At 47.3% G+C, this 18491-nt stretch overlaps 1 protein-coding gene across 1 annotated transcript; it reads right to left on the bottom strand.

Annotated features, from left to right (window-relative positions):
* Window positions 1-10881: 10881 nt before the first annotated feature.
* LOC135808219 (zinc finger protein ZIC 3-like) lies at window positions 10882-18491 on the bottom strand. The gene is made up of 2 exons (XM_065321375.1): window positions 17933-18491; window positions 10882-12766 (listed from the first exon to the last, which is right to left on the bottom strand). The coding sequence occupies exons 1-2, from the start codon at window positions 18060-18062 to the stop codon at window positions 11076-11078; spliced, it is 1821 nt and encodes a 606-aa protein (XP_065177447.1). The 5' UTR covers window positions 18063-18491; the 3' UTR covers window positions 10882-11075.

Raw genomic sequence — 18491 nt, 5'->3', positions numbered from 1 at the left:
AAAAGTTCTAGTCAATGAGCACTACAACTATTAAGATATAGGGTTCAAAGAGTTAGGATTGAAAGATCCAACACTACAATAAAGTGTAGAAATAACACGAAGAAAGAAGTCTAGGTGAAGAGTCAAAACGGCGTGAAAACTAAAGGGTGACAAAACGTTTGCAAAATTGCATCAAATCAAGAGATCAAAGAATTTATTTCACACCTTCGCCACAAACACATCCAAACAGCTGTAAAGACAACACGTTCTCCTTCACTCTTCAGAACACAAAGTTCAGGATCCAGCGTAGGTCTACGCATGTACAAAGCTTCTTCTAGCACAGCAAGATGCAACATAGACCTACTACGTGACAAAACGGAGAATAAATCGTCAGTCACAACAACTAGCACTGCCCGAAAAAATGACACTGGATGCCGGAACGATGGTCGATTTCCTGGAGAAGACCCATTCGTGGTTCACCCCTCCGTTGCCTTTGCTCGCGAGTCTTCTTCATTACCATAGTTACGTCCCGTACCTTGGGTTTGTCAGTCAAGTATATAGTATGAATAAAGCATCTAATGGCACTGATGAGAAAGGTAACAGTCATAGTGGTGTAAATATGTGAGTTATTGAAGTTGAGCAGTGACGGAGAGCACCACCCTTTGCCCTACGCGTGACATGCAACAGTCAAGATCTGCCGGTGGTACCATTGGCCAAGTATCTAGGCTTACATTTTGACACGTCAATGAGCTGGCAGACAATGGTTCAACATGTTGCTATCAGGGTTTCTGCTAAAATAGCTGTCTTAGTCCGCCATGCTGCATCTTTACCCCTCTCATGTCGTATCTGCTATTTCAAATGCTTTGTGCTGCCTGAGTTTCTGTATGCATCCAATGCTTATGCCCCATATCTATCTTTTCACCAGGAGCTCCCTCTGGAAAGGCTCTTCAAGCGCGCACTGTGTGCTGTATGTAAAGTCCCCATGGACCCCACTGTTACGTTGCTTGAGCGTGTACATGTCTCTCCCTTGCGCGCTACCATTCAACTTAACTTGCTCTATGGCGTTGTCTAAATTCTTCAGGAAGTACTGTATATGTTTGAAACTTTATTTCGACCTCTTTTGTCACGAAGAACTCGAGGAGGCAACATTTGCCTGCTTATCTTCCCTGCAGCTGCTTCTGCACATTCTACCAAATTGGTGACACATGCTGGCGCAGTTCTTTGGAATTCCCTCCATACGGATATATGAGGCGTCACCAAACTAGCCACCTTCAAGTCAAACGCTTTGCAACACATTCTTGCCTGCTTTTAGCTTTACGCCCATGTTTCTGTAGCTGTGCTGAAACTGCTCTATTTCGACGCCACTATTTACCATTAGCCATGTCTCCCCCCTCCTCCACCCTACACAGTGGGTCCATTGTTCTTAGGCATCTGCCTGTTTTGGTTTCTCCACTAAAAACAAAACAATACTACTACTACTACTCCTACGTTTCAGAAATGTGTAAGTGGCTGCGTTGGAGTTTGCGGACAATAAGAAAAATATTGGAAAATGTTGTAAACCACCAGTTCTCAATTGGGAAAGGCCTTCGCGCTTATGGCATTGTATTCGTTGAAATGTTGTATTTCGACTCCGCCGTACCGCTGATGTTGCTGCATGGCATACGCTATATGCGTTGTGTGCGTTTTGCTGTATACGCTGTTATGTCCAGTTTTATATGCTTATGTTTTGCATGTACGCTGTTTCTGCATGCTATAAATAGCTGGTGTTATTAGTGTTCATTGTTAATTATCAGATGAAGTGAAATATACTGTGTAAAGGAAAGAGTTGTCCTCGTGCCGTGTGGTCGTACGATCCTGACAATTTAGAGAATCTTAGAGGGTTCATAACATTTGGCGACCACGCCAGGAAAGGAGCGAGCATGGCAGAGGAACTATGGAACAATTTGGAAGCCAGCTTTATCGACAATGGAGAGCGGTTAGGATTAGAAGGCGAGTTGTTGAAGGTACATGTAGAGCAGAGGCTCCAACAGTACGCGGAGCGTGAGGAGCGCAGTGCCAGACGGCGAGAGGAGGCGCTCCGCACCGAGTTTGACAAAACACTAAAGGAGATTAACGAGCGCATCGCCAATGCGTTTGAGGGTGATGGTAAAGCCGCGATGGGAGGTACAGAGGAAGCTCCCAGTAACAGCGGGGGGCGTCAACCGTTGATGAAAATCCCCTCATATGATGGAACGCAGCCATTGGAGCGTTATCTTGACCTGTTCGAGGACATCTGCTCCAAGAACGAGTTCGAAGAAAGCGAATGGCTGCTGCGACTGCGCATCGCGCTAGCGGGTAGCAAAGCGGAGAGGATATGTATTGGATGCAATAATTACGAGGAAGCGAAGCGAGAGTTGCTCGCCTCGCTCGGAAAGACTCCAGATAAAGCGTGGAAGACATTGCTGACAGGCAAGCAGCGGTCAGATGAGTCGTTTCACCAATACGTTGTCCGTGTTTGCCGAGAAGTAGAAGTGTGGGCCACACTCGCTATGACAGAAGATGGCGAGGTGGACACCAAGTATAGCGCCGATATAGGTAAAATGTCCCCGGTGCTGCAAGCAATGGCAAAGCAGGTAATCTTGGAGCAATGCGGACCTGAGATGAAGACGTACCTGGTCGAACGGCAGTGCTACGGGATGTCACTGCGCCAGGTACAGGAGCACGGCGCGTCTTACCAGGTCGCGCACGGACGACAGGGTGATACTGCCAGGAAGCCAGTAGAACGATCCGTGCCAAGGCCCACGGCGTCGGCACAGTGCATGGCGATATCGGTCGCAGATACAGAGAAGCAGCTAAAGTCGCTGCCACTGGAAGGGAGAAAGGGTTTTCTGCAGCGAGAGAGACTCTGCTGGAACTGCCTTAAGTATGGCCATATGGCCAGAGAATGTCGGTCAGGCTCGAGATGCACGAAATGCCAGAGGAAACACCACCTGCTAATACATGAGGTGTTGGATAGAGCAGGTTACAGCCGGGAGAAACCGACTGAGATAGTTACGGAGAAGAATGTTGGGTCGTGCTGTCTACACTCGCCAAGTGTGCGGCTGATGACCGGAGTGGCACGAGTTGAGGGAAGAACTCGAAACGCGAAGGTTCGCGTGTTCCTGGACTCGGGTGCTGAGGCGTCATTCGTGACTGCAGCGTTGGTGTCAGCAATCGATGCAGAACACGTTGGGGTTGAAAATGTAGAGGTGAAGCCGTTCGGCGCGGAACCAACCCAACAGCGCATGGATAAGTACGCCATCACGATCCAGGGTAGCTCCGCTAGCATTCGGGTACGCGCGTTCGTGAAACCAACGCTTGAGATGGACCTGAAGTGCGCAAGTCCGCAGACCATTGCCCAGTGGCACAGTTGGGGAGTAGAGCTGAGTGACAAGCCTCAACAAGGGACATCAGACGAAATACATATGCTGATTGGTGCAGACTATATCAACGCGGTACTGCACAGCAAGAAGGAAGTTAATGGTGAGACGGTGTGGAACACAGAGATAGGTAATGTATTATCTGGTCCAGCGTCTGCACCAAGTCGAAACAGTCAGCCGGTGACCGTGTCATGTGTCACAGCCCACATTGAACAACTATAGCAGTTGGATGAACCTCCAGAACAACATCAGCACCTGCCATCTTTCCCGCTATGTCGCCAGGGCAGCGGGTACCAAGTGGGTCTCTTGTGGCGAAATGAGCGTCGCCCAACGGATAACTTTGCTCAAGCTAGAGTCATCGCAACGCGGCTTCTTGAAAAGCTGAAGAGGAATGGGAAGCGTGCGCTCTATGATGATGTGCTGATCAGGGAGTACCGCGAGCTTGGAGCAATTGAGCTGGAGCCATGTGAGAGCGATGCCGGGTACTATGTACCGCATCATGGTGTATTCCGCGAGCACGCTGCAACCACGAAGTTAAGAGTGGTGTTCAATGCCTCGGCGACGGCTCCAGATGGCAAGTCGTTGAACGACATGGTTGACCCTGGACCGTCGCTATTGCCGAGTCTCGCAGGTATGCTATTACGGTTCCGTGAATATAAGAGCGCGCTGCAAGCGGACATCCGCAAGGCTTTCTTCATGGTCGCGGTTAATCCCGAAGACCGTCCGTACCTGCGTTTCTTGTGGCCCGGTCGAAGCGACAGCGATGAACTGTTAACCTGGAGGCTAACGAAACTGCCATTTGGCGTAAACTGCTCGCCATACATGCTTACTGCGGTGATTCAGAATCACTTGAAGGAGCTACGGGCGTTGTCTGCACCCAAAGAGCGAGATCGTATTGATCTCTTGCTCACGAGTTTCTACGTTGACGATTTGGTCTCTTGTGTCTCAAATGCCTCGGAAGCTAAGGAGATGCAAGAGTTCAGCGTGCGTGTGCTTACGGATGCTGGCATGGAGTTACGCAAGTGGCGAGGCAACGAAATCCCGTGCGATCCAGAGGCCGGAGATAAAGTTCTCGGTCTGAAATGGAAAACCAGTGATGATTTGCTCAGCATAGCAGCGCTAGGCGAGTCCGATAGGCCGTCTGTTTGGACCCGGCGATCCCTCCTCAAGTGTGTTGCATCAGTGTTTGATCCGCTAGGTCTAGCAGCACCGGCAGTTGTGCCGGGAAAGATACTGCTACAGCAAGCCTGGAAAGTCGGAGGCGACTGGGATGATATGTTGCCTGATGGCATCGCAGCCGCATGTGCGCAATGGTGGGGAGAGTTGGCCGAAGTGGTGAGCATTGACATACCACGTTGGATTTGCTGCAATCTTGACACGCCGATTGCGCTTCATGCCTTCGCCGATGCCAGTGAGAAAGCGTTTGGATGTTGTTTGTATGCAGTCGTCAATGGACAGTCGCACTTGGTATTTGCCAAGGCCAAAGTGTCACCTGTGTCTCCGCCCACGTTAGCCCGCCTTGAGTTACAAGCAGTATGTTTAGCGGCTCGCTACGCTGAGTTTGTGGTGAAGGAGCTGCGTGTTACCGTCACGCAAGTCTATGGCTGGACTGACAGTCTCACTACCGTTCATTGGATCAGCAATCCATCGTACAAATGGAAAACATTTGTGGCTAACCGCGTCAGTCAAGTCCAAGAGATATCGAAGAAGGTCGGCATTGTGTGGAACCATTGCCCGGGCCTTCACAACCCAGCAGATTTACCGTCGCGTGGGAGTAGTGCACAGCAGATCCGTAGTCCGTTCTGGAGGGGCGGACCAACCTGGATCACGGAGCCCAATGACTGGCCCACCGCATCCTCAACCGCAGCTACAGATGAGTCCAGTGTAGAAGTACGAGTGTCAGCCACCACCTGTAGTCGAGAATCTGATAAGGAATGGTGGCTCCGATTCAGTAAATGGTCCAGGGCACAGGGCATGGTGACTCGGATGTTGCAGTGGAAGCACACTGAGCCTCGTGCTGAACTCTATTTTGCAGCAGACAACGTATTGTACCGCATCGTTCAAGCCGCATGTTTCGCTGAGGATCTTGAGCTGATCAAGCAAGGTCAACCAGTGAAGCCCGGGTCGAAGGTGTATCAGCTTGCACCGTTTCTGGATGAGCATGGAGTGCTCAGAGCCGGGGGTCGACTTCAGCACAGCGAGTTTGCGTATGGAGCCAAGCACCCAGTCCTGTTAGGCAAACATCATCTGACCGAGTTGCTGTTGGAGAAAATGCATGTTGAAAGGATGCACCAAGGTGTAGAAGGAGTCTTGTCGTTTATCCGTCAGAAATTCTGGATTATCGGTGGTCGACGAGCGCTACGCAACATTACTCAGCGATGTGTTACATGCCGCCGCTACAAGGCTAAGGCTGCCTCAGAAGTCTGCCCGCCGCTGCCAGAAGACCGAGTTGTTCACGAGAGGCCGTTCGCAACTACCGGCATCGACTATGCTGGTCCGTTGTACGTGCGCCGTGGTGAGTCATCTCCGAAGGTATGGATAGCATTGTTTGTGTGTGCCACCACCAGAGCAGTTCACTTGGAGGTGGTCGATAGTTTAAGTACCGAGTCATTCTTGATGGCATTTCGGAAGTTTGTCGCGAGACGTAGTTTGCCGTCTCGGATCAGGTCTGACAACGCTACAACGTTCAAGGCGGCATCTGACAAACTGAGTGTGCCATGGATGTTCAATCCTCCAGCTGCACCATGGCATGGAGGCTTCTATGAGCGAATGGTTGGTACAGTGAAGAGTGCCTTGAAAAAGGTAATGGGAACAGCGTTTCTGAAGGTTCAGGAGCTTGAGACCATCTTGTATGAGGTTGAAGCAGTGGTGAATAGTCGTCCGTTAACTTATGTGTCTGATAGCCTGGATGAGCCACCAGTAACCCCTGCAATGATGATGGGTAACATTTGGATGTCGTCAGCGAAGCCAGCAGGTACCCCGGACGCTACGCATATGTCAGCGAGATTGCGTTACCTCAGTCAGACACTGAAGCATGTCAAGAATCGTTGGGAGCTGAACAAGCACCAACAGACCATGTCGCGCCCTTTAGCTGTGGGTGATGTTGTCTTTGTTCTCGATGATACCAAGCGCAAACAGTTCTGGCGTTTGGGACGGATCATCGAGTTATTCCCTGGTCGAGATGGCAAGCGTCGTGTTGCCAAGGTTAAGTTGAGTACCAGTACCCTGTTGAGGCCGATCCAAAGGTTAGTGCCATTAGAAGTATCGTCACAGGACGTGGCTCCTGGGCTTGCCGATACCGCTCAACCTGCTATCGCCCCTCAGCAGCCAGCGTATGAACCGCCAGCACCGTTACCACCACCACGGCAGCAGGAGATGACGCGTTCTGGGCGCGTAGTCAGAGCCCCGGATCGTTTTTGACTTGTGTGCATTGTTGTACGGCGGTGAGAAGCCCTTTGGTGGGGAGAATGTTGTAAACCACCAGTTCTCAATTGGGAAAGGCCTTCGCGCTTATGGCATTGTATTCGTTGAAATGTTGTATTTCGACTCCGCCGTACCGCTGATGTTGCTGCATGGCATACGCTATATGCGTTGTGTGCGTTTTGCTGTATACGCTGTTATGTCCAGTTTTATATGCTTATGTTTTGCATGTACGCTGTTTCTGCATGCTATAAATAGCTGGTGTTATTAGTGTTCATTGTTAATTATCAGATGAAGTGAAATATACTGTGTAAAGGAAAGAGTTGTCCTCGTGCCGTGTGGTCGTACGATCCTGACAATTTAGAGAATCTTAGAGGGTTCATAACACTTCCGTATAGTAAAATGGCAATGAACACTGTCGCCTCGACGATTGTTTAAAAATTATTATTCTTCAGTAGGACAAAGTGTGTGAAGTCCTTGCTGCAAATAGTGCTCAATACCCTAATAAGGTAGGATGAGGTTTCAGAGCAGACCCCTCTTTCCCATCCACTCTGCAATATCGAACTCTGTTATCAGTCAGTTACTACAACTTTTCGGAAAATTCCCCCCTTAGGTATGCAATGTAGCCCTTTCCCAAAGATGCTCGCCACTTTCTTCCCAACTTTTTGTAGTTTTGGAAGAAATCGCAGCTTTGGCAGCTTTCGCAACATTCTTCATTTTCACAAAATACTTCGCCACTTTTCCGCAACTTTGTGCAGAGAAGGGCCCTGGTAGAGACCAATGAAGTGTGTCCGTGATGCTCCGCTTCAACAAGAATCGCTAAGCATCAAATCATCATGACAAGTGTACTTCACGAATAACAGTAAGATCGGGCGCCAAAGAACGCATGAGCTCAAGGCACAGCCTAGAATTTTTCAAAATGTTGAACGGCGTTAGTCGTTTTGTTCTTATTCCACGATCATGCACATACAATGCGATTACACCACTTGGAAAACATGCAGAAAATGGTACGTGCATTCTTTCAAAAATCTGCAAATCTAGCCTGAATTTACCCATTTTCCAGCCTAAGTCATGTAAGTCTGATGGTTCTGTGATATTCAGCTAAAAAAAGTGTTCTTTGCCGAAGTGACTTCTACGCCTGATCTTACTGTACATCAGTGTCTGGTCCAGCGCCGGGTGAGCCGGGTAATCCACCCGGTTGGGCGGCGCTTGGACCTGGTTGAAAATATAGTACCGGGTCACCTGTGACCCGGTTGGTACTTTACACTTTCGAACTTTGATTCAAAGTTTGAAAGGACTGACTACATGGCTTGTACATGTATGTGTCAGATACTTCTTCTTCTTTCGTAATTTTCTAATTCCTGTCCTCTCTTTTATAAATGCGGCTTATCCATTAGCCTTTATATCATTGGACGTACATGTGTACCCGGCTCCGACCCGGTTGAAATGGTTGCGCCAGGTACACGTGTACCCGGCTGTCCTGCAATCCTGGAGCAGACACTGTGTACATACAAATATACATGACTGTACGTGTATGTGGCAGCCCTGAGCATGCCGCTATGTCATGAATGCTGTGCGAAGGTTTAGCAATAAGGACAATGACTTATTCCAAGTCTGTTCATTTCCCTATAACTCACGCAGTTGTGCTGTCCCACAGTGTTGTCTGTTTCCGCTCCATTTTTGGTTATTATTGGTGTCATTATGCACCAGAACTCGCTGATTTTGGGTTGCAATATTAGCAAATTTTGAGCTTTTTCTGGAACAAATGGATGCAATTTCAGCAAACTTACTTTTCATGTCCACCACAAGCACCAACACCCTAGCAACACGTTGAAACTTGGCGCTGGAACTGGAACCCTGCTCACGTCGTCGCACTGAAAGAAGCCCAGGGCTCAATGCAGCTTTTGCCACCAGCTGAGGAATTTCCGCAGTTATCAATGTGAGACGTCCGGTCGCACTGGCGTTACTCGCTTATCAACACAGCACACTTGTACTTCACGAAGAACAGTAAGATCGGGCGCCGAAGAACACATGAGCTCAAGGCACAGCCTAGAATTTTTCTAAAATATTGAACGGCGTTAGTCGTTTTGTTCTTATTCCACTGTGCGAAGGTTTAACAATAAGGAAAATGACTCATTCCAAGTCTTTTCATTTCCCCATAACGCAGGTAGTTGTGCTGTGCCACAGTGTTGTGTATTGCCGCTCCATTTTTGGTTATTATTGGTGTCATTATGCACGAGAAGTCGCTCATTTTAAGCTGCGATATTAGCAACTTTTGAGCTTTTTCTGAAAATAGGGATTCAATTTCAGCAACCTTGCATACCCACCACAAGCACCAGCAACCCAGCAACACGTCGAAACTTGGCCCTGGAACTGGAACCCTGATCACGTCGTCGCACTGAAAGAAGCCCAGGGCTCAATGCAGCTTTTGCCACCAGCTGAGGAATTTCCGCAGTTATCAATGTGAGACGTCCGGTCGCCCTGGCGTTACTCGCTTATCAACACAGCACACTTGTACGGTGCTTACTTCGCACCACGACGTACACACCAGTCTCGCCCAGATCGGCGACCATGGATAGGCACAGGCGGATTATGCTGGCATAATTATTGGCATAATTAAATTTTTTGTGGTTGAAATTTTGAAGCATAGTTAAACATCCTTTCGGAGGTAGGAGCATGACAACATGATTGTAGTCATAAACTACTAAATCTCCAGACACCTAGCTTTTTCCACCATCTTGTAATTATAACTACAAATGGAACATGCATACATGATGTACTCTAGTACTGGAATATGCAAGGCATAGTACCACTACCTTTCTGTCTCGTGCTTTATCAGTCTAGCCAAGAATGACTTCAAAAGAAGCGTCCCTAGTTACCTTCTAACGATTTTGCCGACGAATACGTCATTATCGAGTACTGTTTTCTGTGCTGTGTTTGCACATGTGTACTTCAATTACTCCAACACAAATAATCATTCGAATAAGAGGAAGACACCATCTCATTATTTTGAAAACAGATACGATAATTATGAGTGTTGAAGACTCAGCGCATAAGACAAGACTTCCTTCAGCAGTTGTAGAATCTGTTAGGCCAGCATTAGTATTGACACATTTCTGCGGGATGAGCAGATCAGCCGAAAAAGTGAACTAAAAAGAAACGGTTACTATGGTTACTAATTGGAGGGGAAATACCCGATCCTGACAGTGAGTGGGTAGAAACAAGACTGAATGCAGTGCGGATTAGGATGTTGAGCTGCAATTCTACTGACGCTATATACATGTGGCCAGCATCATGGGTAATGTTAGTGAAGACAACATGCGGAAAATGAAATTGACGAGACATTTGAAAAAGGAACTTCTACAAATGTGGCAGTCGTCTGATTGACTATTTCCACAGCTTAAAAAGCAACATCCCAGCTCCATCTCTAATGAAATAACCTTTAACACATTCAGTGTTGGACAGCGTTGAGACGATAATTCAATATCATAATAAGCTATGCACAGCGAGTATTAAGTTTGCAGCTGTACACTTCATACCTCTTTTTTGAATAAGATATAATAAAAAATCGTCAACTCCGTAAAACTAAGGAGCTAGCTAGATCTTGATAATAATAACAAAATCGTTTAGTTGAAAGTGATGATGAGCCTTAAAGACCTTGTGGACAGTTTTTAACACATCCATTCACGAAGCTGGCTGAAGTCCCATTTTGAAAAGGCTGTTGTTAAGCTCATGAGAACAGTGTTTAAGCCGTGTAAGGTGTGTTTGCTTAGTATTGCCTTTTTGGGAGGTGTCTTGGTGCTGACAGAGAGTGAGCGTCATGCGAGGGCAGTACAGGGTGCAGCAATTGTCCTGCATGAAATAGTGTTGGCTGAGCAGTTGTCGAATGCTGTGCAAAATGCTGCTGCAGCGGCAGCTGCTGCTGGTGCAGCTGCATCGGCGATGGGAGAGAGTGCTGCTGTTGCTGATGCTGAGGCAAGGATTCCTGTGCCTGATGGTTGTGCTTCTGAGACACAGGTGATGACTGGTGCTGCGGTGTGTGAGCCACCAGCGATAGCTGTTGCTGCTGTGTGTGTGTGTGGGCGTCGGCAGCTGATGGTGGTGAGTTGGATAGATTTGCGACTGCTGACATTGGTCACGTGATTCCTGGTGCTGCTGATGCTGATGCTGATGCTGATGATGATCCTGCTTCTGGAGCTGCTGTTCTAGATGTTGATGATGAGGTTGTTGCTGCAACTGCTGACGTGCTGCCGGGTATTGGAAGTGAGTATGTTGCTGCTAAACAAGCTGTTTGTTTTGAGTCAGTTCTTGCACAGCTGCTGGCACAGCTGCTGCTTCTGTTGCTGCTGCTTCTGGCTGTGGTGGTGGCGGCGGCTGTGGGAATGTCTGTATGGAACATGTAGACAAGGGATCATTTCTTGTTGCTCTACTGCCTAGGCTTGCCACTACTAGGTCACCCTTTCCGGCATTGTCATGGTATACTTCACTGAACACCTCATAGCTACCAGACGGCTGTCCAGGTGGTGTTGGTTGTGCACTGTTGACCAGATCACTACTAGCAGTTGCCTGGGCAGAGTGCAAATGATAAGGTAACTGTGGCAAAGATGACGTAGATGCTGAATTCACAGTCAGCATGCTTGAGGACGTTCCCAGTGGTAAGTGTTGCGGCTGTGCAGGCTGACACTGGTCCGTGCAAGTCACAAGTGCAAAATGGTGTTGTTGATGTTGGTGCTGCTGCTGCTGTTCTTCCTGTTCTTGTTGATAGTGGTGGTGCCGGTCTGCAAGTACCTCATCGGATGAAATCGAACTGCCATGATCACTTTCTCCGTCCGCAGCAATAGAACCATCCGCAGACGTCAGGCCACTGTTCTCTGCGCTGGTGTCCGTGGTACTGTAGGAAAGAGCATTTCCGCCATTGGCTGCATTTCGAGCATCATGCTGCTTGGAGTGCTTTTTAAGCGAGCTCGGTTGTGTATATCTCTTCGTACATCCTGCTGCCCTGCATTGGTAGGGTTTATCATTCGTGTGCACGACCATGTGCTTCTTTCGATCCGAGGAATTTGAAAATCTTTTCTGACAGTCCGGGAAGGTGCAGGGAAACGGCTTTTCCTTTGTGTGGACTCTGTAGTGTATCTTCAGGTTTTCGGATCTTGGGAATGCTTTGCGTGAGCAGTCTTGATGATCGCAGACAAAGGGTTTTTCACCTGTATGAACTCGTATATGGTTAACAAGCTTAAATTTGGCTTTGAATCCTTTGGTGCGTGTACACTGGTCCCAGTGGCAGATGTAGACATTGCTACCTTCCTGTGTGGGATGTTCGGTAGTGTCCTGTTGCTGGAGATGAACGTTTGTTATGTGCTGCGCTAGTTCGGTGACACTATAGAAAGCCAACCCACACAATTGTAGACCATTGTTCACACGCCATTCGCACAGATTTCTGGGATGTCCGCCAAACACTGGAGGGGCAGAGGGGTTGTCCGATTGATACTCGTCGCCTTGTGATAGATTGTTCAGTGTGGTCTGTGGAAAGCCGGCGTGCATTTCCACAGGATTGTTAGAGCTGGCCATACTGCTGTGCATTGCTGGGACACTATATGGCAGGTATGCTGCTAATGTCTGATTACCACTGGTAGCAGTGGCATGGACGTGGTGATTCATTTGCTGGCCGTAGGGACTCGCAAATTGGGCTGGTGATGACATAAGACCAATGGTTGGATGAGAATGTGGTGGGAGACTCATTGCTGGCTCATCTATTGATGATCGTTGAAGCCCCTCAATACTACTGCTAATCCTTCTGAAGCCACCAGTGCTGACCGGTTGTCCAATATGGCTGTGCTGCTGACCAACAGGCTGCGATTGGCTCGCAATAGGCTGTGTCCAGCTATTGTTGGGATCAGGCTGTACTGGACCGACATTTGTCCCTGCAGCTTGCAGCCCTGTCTGTACCTGTTGATGTGTCCCATCGAATGCTGTGTTTCAGAACAAAGCAGAAATTGGCAATGTGCAAATGATAATGATAGCAATTGTTTGATACTTGAAAACACTGACTGAAGTGGTCCTGCCCCGTAGATGTGTGTTTAGTTTACAATAGTGAGTTGTCCCTCAGCACACACTTATCAAATTAATGGTCCTTGCGCTCGCACACAGACACACACACACACACACACAGATCGTACACACACACACGGTCACACAAACACACATGCACGCACACACAATGACGTAAACATATACACACATGGACGCACACACGTGTCATACAGGTACCGTTGAAGCAGAATGTACATGAACATGTACGCACTGCTCTCTGTAGCCAAGGACCTCTTTCTACATGGCTGTCAAGGTCCGATATAGTAGCTAGCCATGCGAAGCTGCTGAGGTCTGACATCCTAGTATGTACATGGTTTTTTTTGACAATGCAACACAATTATTGTGGAAAGGTCACAACAATAAGAGACAAGATCAAAAGGAAAGCTTTGCAATAATAATAATAATAAAACGTAGCCTGTAAAATGTAAAAAGTCACTGAGTACAGTTTAATTCAATATCCATGTCCAGTATTTATAATAAAAAATAATCTGCTGCAATTTATAGATTCTCACATGCGAGCAACCTGGGCCTCAGCAACAACCAGCTCAGTATGTACATGAACATTTCGCTAGCTGCTACATCAGATTAAAGTGCAGGGCGGATAGGGGACTTATAACCTTGACTATCGTTGTCCTGCCCAGTCTCTCCAGATTTGCTAAGCCGAAGAATCCTACCATGAGTGACAAACTAACTGTACTTCTCATCATATGCACCCTATAGTCAAACTTACTGCCCGACTGTATACTTGTACAGAAAGCTGAATTACAAATTCAAAGTCATACTGCGAGGAAAATTAGATCTTCATTTTCGATTGGTTTTTCACAGCCATGAACATACAGAAAATTCACTGACAAATTATTTTGTAGAAAAGAAAAAAGTGGGAACGAGTTTAGGAGTAACTCTCCACCACTGTAACTAGATACTAACACAGTCAGAAAGTGCAACAAGTAGGTACAAAACTGACAGAGTAGTGAGACATTCGACGTCCTGACACCTAGCTTCAACACATCTCCGAAGCGCTAACCGACAGCCTTCCAACTCGGAAGGTTCAAGGTTATGGAGAGACCAAAGAGGGGAAGGTAAGCGAAACGAATATGAGCACAAGCTACAGTCCCAACGGAACAAAGAATGTCGATTGTTACTGGACGATGACGAGACCAGTAGGATACTTGACAACTGTATATTATAGTATTTTGGTACTGTGGTGGAGAGTTACTCGTAACTCGTTTCCATATGTCCTTTTTTCTTTTCTACATTTATTATTGGCTCAATACCCGAGTTACAAATTCTTTTTTTAATTTTATAGAAAAGAAAAAGTACCAAGGAACTTAGTTACACTATATTGTCCACTAACACCACCAGTTACTAAACAAGGCGCTTCTGCGATAACTTTGCACGACAATGACCGATGGTACTGACGTTCTACAACTAACTGGCTATCAGCTCTAGCACGCCTCGGATGCGCACACCAACTGCCTTCCAAATTGGAAGGCTCTAAGTTAAATGACAACATAGGATGGGGAAGGTGAGGGGAGGGGAAGGTGAGGGGAGAGGACGATGAACTGCTCACTAAATCCTTATACAATCCTGTTGGGCTTTCCTGCTGACTTAGTTTCATGCACTCAACTACTTTTAATATTGCCCAACCTTGAAATGGAAGGGAGCATCAGTAGTGCAACTAGCATTCGCTAGCTGAACACACACCTCCACAGTTCATCACTGAAGCAGCACCACATTAAACATATAAAATTTCACATAATTATAATTATTTTGGGTTCGCCGGACCCTCCGCTGGAGGTCGAGTTTTCCGCAACCACATACCTGAGACCATAATATTACGACCGTTAATCTAACATGTCATATCAAATGGCTAAAAGATAGCTTAACTCTTAATCATTGTGATTTGCTTTCAAGCAATGTGCATAATCAATAAATGGATGTTGCTGTTTTTGTTTTGTTTTTTGGTTTCCCGTTCTCGGGGCCTTCTATTCGGTACTCTTTGTGGTTGTACTTCTGTACTGTTGAGCTATCCGAATTCAAATAAACACTAAAAAATATATATTGGGTAACAACATGCTAATTTAATCGCAGGCAGGCATAGTGGGATGGTCTAAGACCATGATTGAGAAACAGAGGGTACCAGGTTCAAGTCCTGCTTGGAAGCGGAAGGAATTTTTCCAGCCGTGCTGCGACCCACCGTTAATTGGGAACTCATGGCCTGGCACGAGGGTAACATGGATGCAGCTAATGGGATTTCGGTCTTTGACCACTTGGTGGTGGGTCTGATCTACTCACCTCCCACCGTTTAGGCGCTGCATCTGCGCCTTTGATCCTAGAGGGTGGTGGCGTTCCCACGGCGGATGCGGAAAACTCGGCTTCCAGCCGAGTCTCACGCGAACCGTGAAATTTATTTTATTTTATGCTAATTTAACTTGTGAGTCCTTGGTCCATTGTTTTGCTACAAAATGATAAAAATTGATCCTTGGCTCTCCATCCCAGTCCATTCTAACAGGCTTGATAAACATTTACACTGTCTTGGCCAGACGTTTTTTTTTTGTATTTATAATCTCATGGCACATCATGATGACGGCCAATAAAACTGAGACAAGGGTGAAAGCCAACCACAGCAGTAAAACAGATAAAAGAATACAAATAAGAGGCAAAGAAGGCAAAGGAGGAGACAAACCAGCAGGATATACATGAAACCTATAATTGAGCAGAGATTTTAGCAACAAAATTATCCATCGACGTGCTAGTCTTGGCCTGCGTTGGTAATGTTGCCCAAAACACATAGCCAGCAAAGATCGGGGATCTAGTGAATAGGGTGGAGGCAGCGCGTGGGAGACTGAGTGAGTTCCGGGTATTCCGTGTTTCGGAGAACCAATTATAAGCCTGCATATGCAAGGGTATTTTATTTAGTAATATTTTATGTATGAGAACACAGAGGTGGTACTTATGTCGAGTGGAAAGGGGACTGATCTTGGAAATTTCGTAAAGACTAGCGGAGGGAAAGCGACGATCTTTGCTAAATAAGATTTTAAGGAGCATGCGGTTATGGGTTTTCTAGCTTGTTCAATACAGTAGTAGTTATGCCAGACCAAGCAGTATCACAGTAGTCAAGTAAGGGCAATATATAGCAACGATAAAACAAGCGTTTGCAAGAAAGAGGAAGATGTCTACAGTGGGCTTGAAGAGCCCCAAGGATGGAGCTTGTGCGCTTGCAGACATACTGCACATGGGGTGACCACGATAATTTAGAGTCAATAATGACGCCAAGATGCTTATGCTCTTCAACAATACGAATAGCAACACTTGAAGAAGGAAAACGAAGTGGCAGGGAAGGGGGAGAAGGGGAAATGTACATAGCTGCCGTTTTATCAACGTTTGGCTGCAACTTCCAATCATGCATCCAGGTTATAACTTTCCCAATGCTATCTTGCATGGCTTCGTGCAGGCGTATGGGGCAAGCATTGGAGCAAAGCAGAGCTGTGTCGTCAGCGAAAAGGCTGACACCAGGGGCAATATCGGGGAGGTCATTAATATACAGGAGAAATAGCAGTGGCCCAAGGATTGAACCCTGGGGACTCCAGAAGTAACGGGTAAAGGCTCCGATAACACAGTTGAGAGGCGTACAAGCTGATGTCGGTTAGAGAGATACGATGAGAGCCAGCCGATAGCCTTGCCATCAATGCGATATACTGTTCGCAGCTTAGCTAAGAGACCCCTGTGCCAAACAGTGTCGAAGGCCTTTGCGAGATCGAAGAAAACTAAACCAACATGGTTATGGGCGTTCCGGGCGGTGTGGATGTCTTGCACGAGGCGGGTAACCTGGCACCTGGTGGAGTCACCCCGACAAAAGCCCGACTGTGCTGGCGAAAGTGAAATGCGAACATGATCAAAAATGATGTCATATACAACACGTTCGCACACTTTTGATAAAGTAGAGAGCAATGAGATAGGGCGATAGTTGCTGGGGGTGGTGCGTGGTCCTCTATTTTTGTAGGTGGCCACGACTACTACAGTTTACCATATGGCTGGGAATTTCCCTTCGCGAAATGACATATTCAAGATAATTGACACAGGATAGGCAACAGACGGAGCAAGAGCTCTCCAAACTTCGTTGGTAATTCCGTCTTGACCAGGGGACTTGCCAGTTTTCAGATTACGGAGATATTTCCTCACTTGGGCTGTACCAGTCGACAATGATAGGAGGGACGCAGGTATTGAGGGTGAAGGGGTGAGTGGTGGTATAGGCCACGTAGGGTCGTCAGGAAGTCCAAACGACGTAAACTGCGTGTTCAATATGTCTGCTATGTCTGCGGGATCTGTTGCTACCGTGCCGTCTGAAGCTGTCATTGATCGGATCGGCTCCCGACTACAGTTCTTACGGAGATGGCGGAGAAATTGATGGAGACTAGGGCGATCAGGGGAAGACAGGGTGGCATGAACCGACTGTACATACTGACGATGGAGGGTACGTGACAAACATTTCACTTCGTTACGCTTGCGCTTAAAGGCAATGAAGTTTTCACTGGTTGGATACTTCCTGGGGAATACATGTAGTGACTGTGTTCGACAGCTTCTACTGACTGACTTAGACAATTCCATGCCGTGATTCACAGCCCATCTCACACACACACACACACACACACACACACACACACACACACACACACACACACACACACACACACACACACACACACAACACACACACAACACACAACACACACACACACACAACACACACACACACACAACACACACACACACACACACACACACACACACACACACACACACACACACACCACACACACACACACACACACCACACACACACACACATACACACACACACCATGCAGTCCCATGCAGGCTAGAGAGCCAGAACTAGACAATTTACAAACAAAATAATTATATCGGTGCAGTAACCAGGTCTAGCAGGATAATATTTTTTTTATCCCATACCGGAAACACTTAAAATCCCAAGACATTATGTACAGAGCATACAGGTTGCAAAACGTTCGACTTTCGTCCCTTACCCTGTACAGTAGCCGGCTGTGGACCTTGTGAGTCCAACGGCGGAAAATACTCCATCGTGTAGCTGGGTAGTTGCGCTCCCGTCATCCGTTGGTGGCCTTCTGCTTCTGACGTGTTCCGTGAGGAAGACATTCCGAACTGAGAGTTGGTGACAACTAGGGCAGCGTCAACCAGCCGACCTATTCTCTGGAACTTGGCTGTACTTCTGGTCCACAATGGTAGCCAAAACAAATAGGTTGACTGGCTTGTCCAGAGAACAGCAACGAGTTCTGGTCCGGGGGATACGGATAGAGTCAACGCAACGACAAGATAGTCCTGATCCACGCTATTACAGGAGAGTGGCTGCTGGTGTTCTGCAACGTAAAGAAGAATAGGTGACGCACCGTTGTGAAGCGTACTCGTTGCCTATGACTCGACGACTGGTACCATCGTGTCGTTCCGCCTTCCGGTCCGAGTCAGAAGGTTTTTTTATTGCTCCGAGGAAGCTACGTATGCAGCTAGTGTGTCCTGGGTCAAGCGAATGTTCGGGAATCAGCAGAATTATCGAAGTGGACATTTTAA

This window comes from Sycon ciliatum, chromosome 2 (genome assembly GCF_964019385.1).
Source record: "Sycon ciliatum chromosome 2, ocSycCili1.1, whole genome shotgun sequence".
Taxonomy (NCBI): domain Eukaryota; kingdom Metazoa; phylum Porifera; class Calcarea; order Leucosolenida; family Sycettidae; genus Sycon; species Sycon ciliatum.
This window is presented reverse-complemented; position numbering and strand designations above follow the sequence as displayed.

Bases quoted from the DNA above. Each gene is read 5' to 3' on its own strand.
- LOC135808219 (XM_065321375.1), bottom strand. From the start codon at position 18,062: ATGTCTTCCTCACGGAACACGTCAGAAGCAGAAGGCCACCAACGGATG. The intron at 12,767-17,932 runs GTAAGGGACGAA...TCTGAAACACAG, and splicing joins ACAGCCGGCTACTGTACAGG to CATTCGATGGGACACATCAA.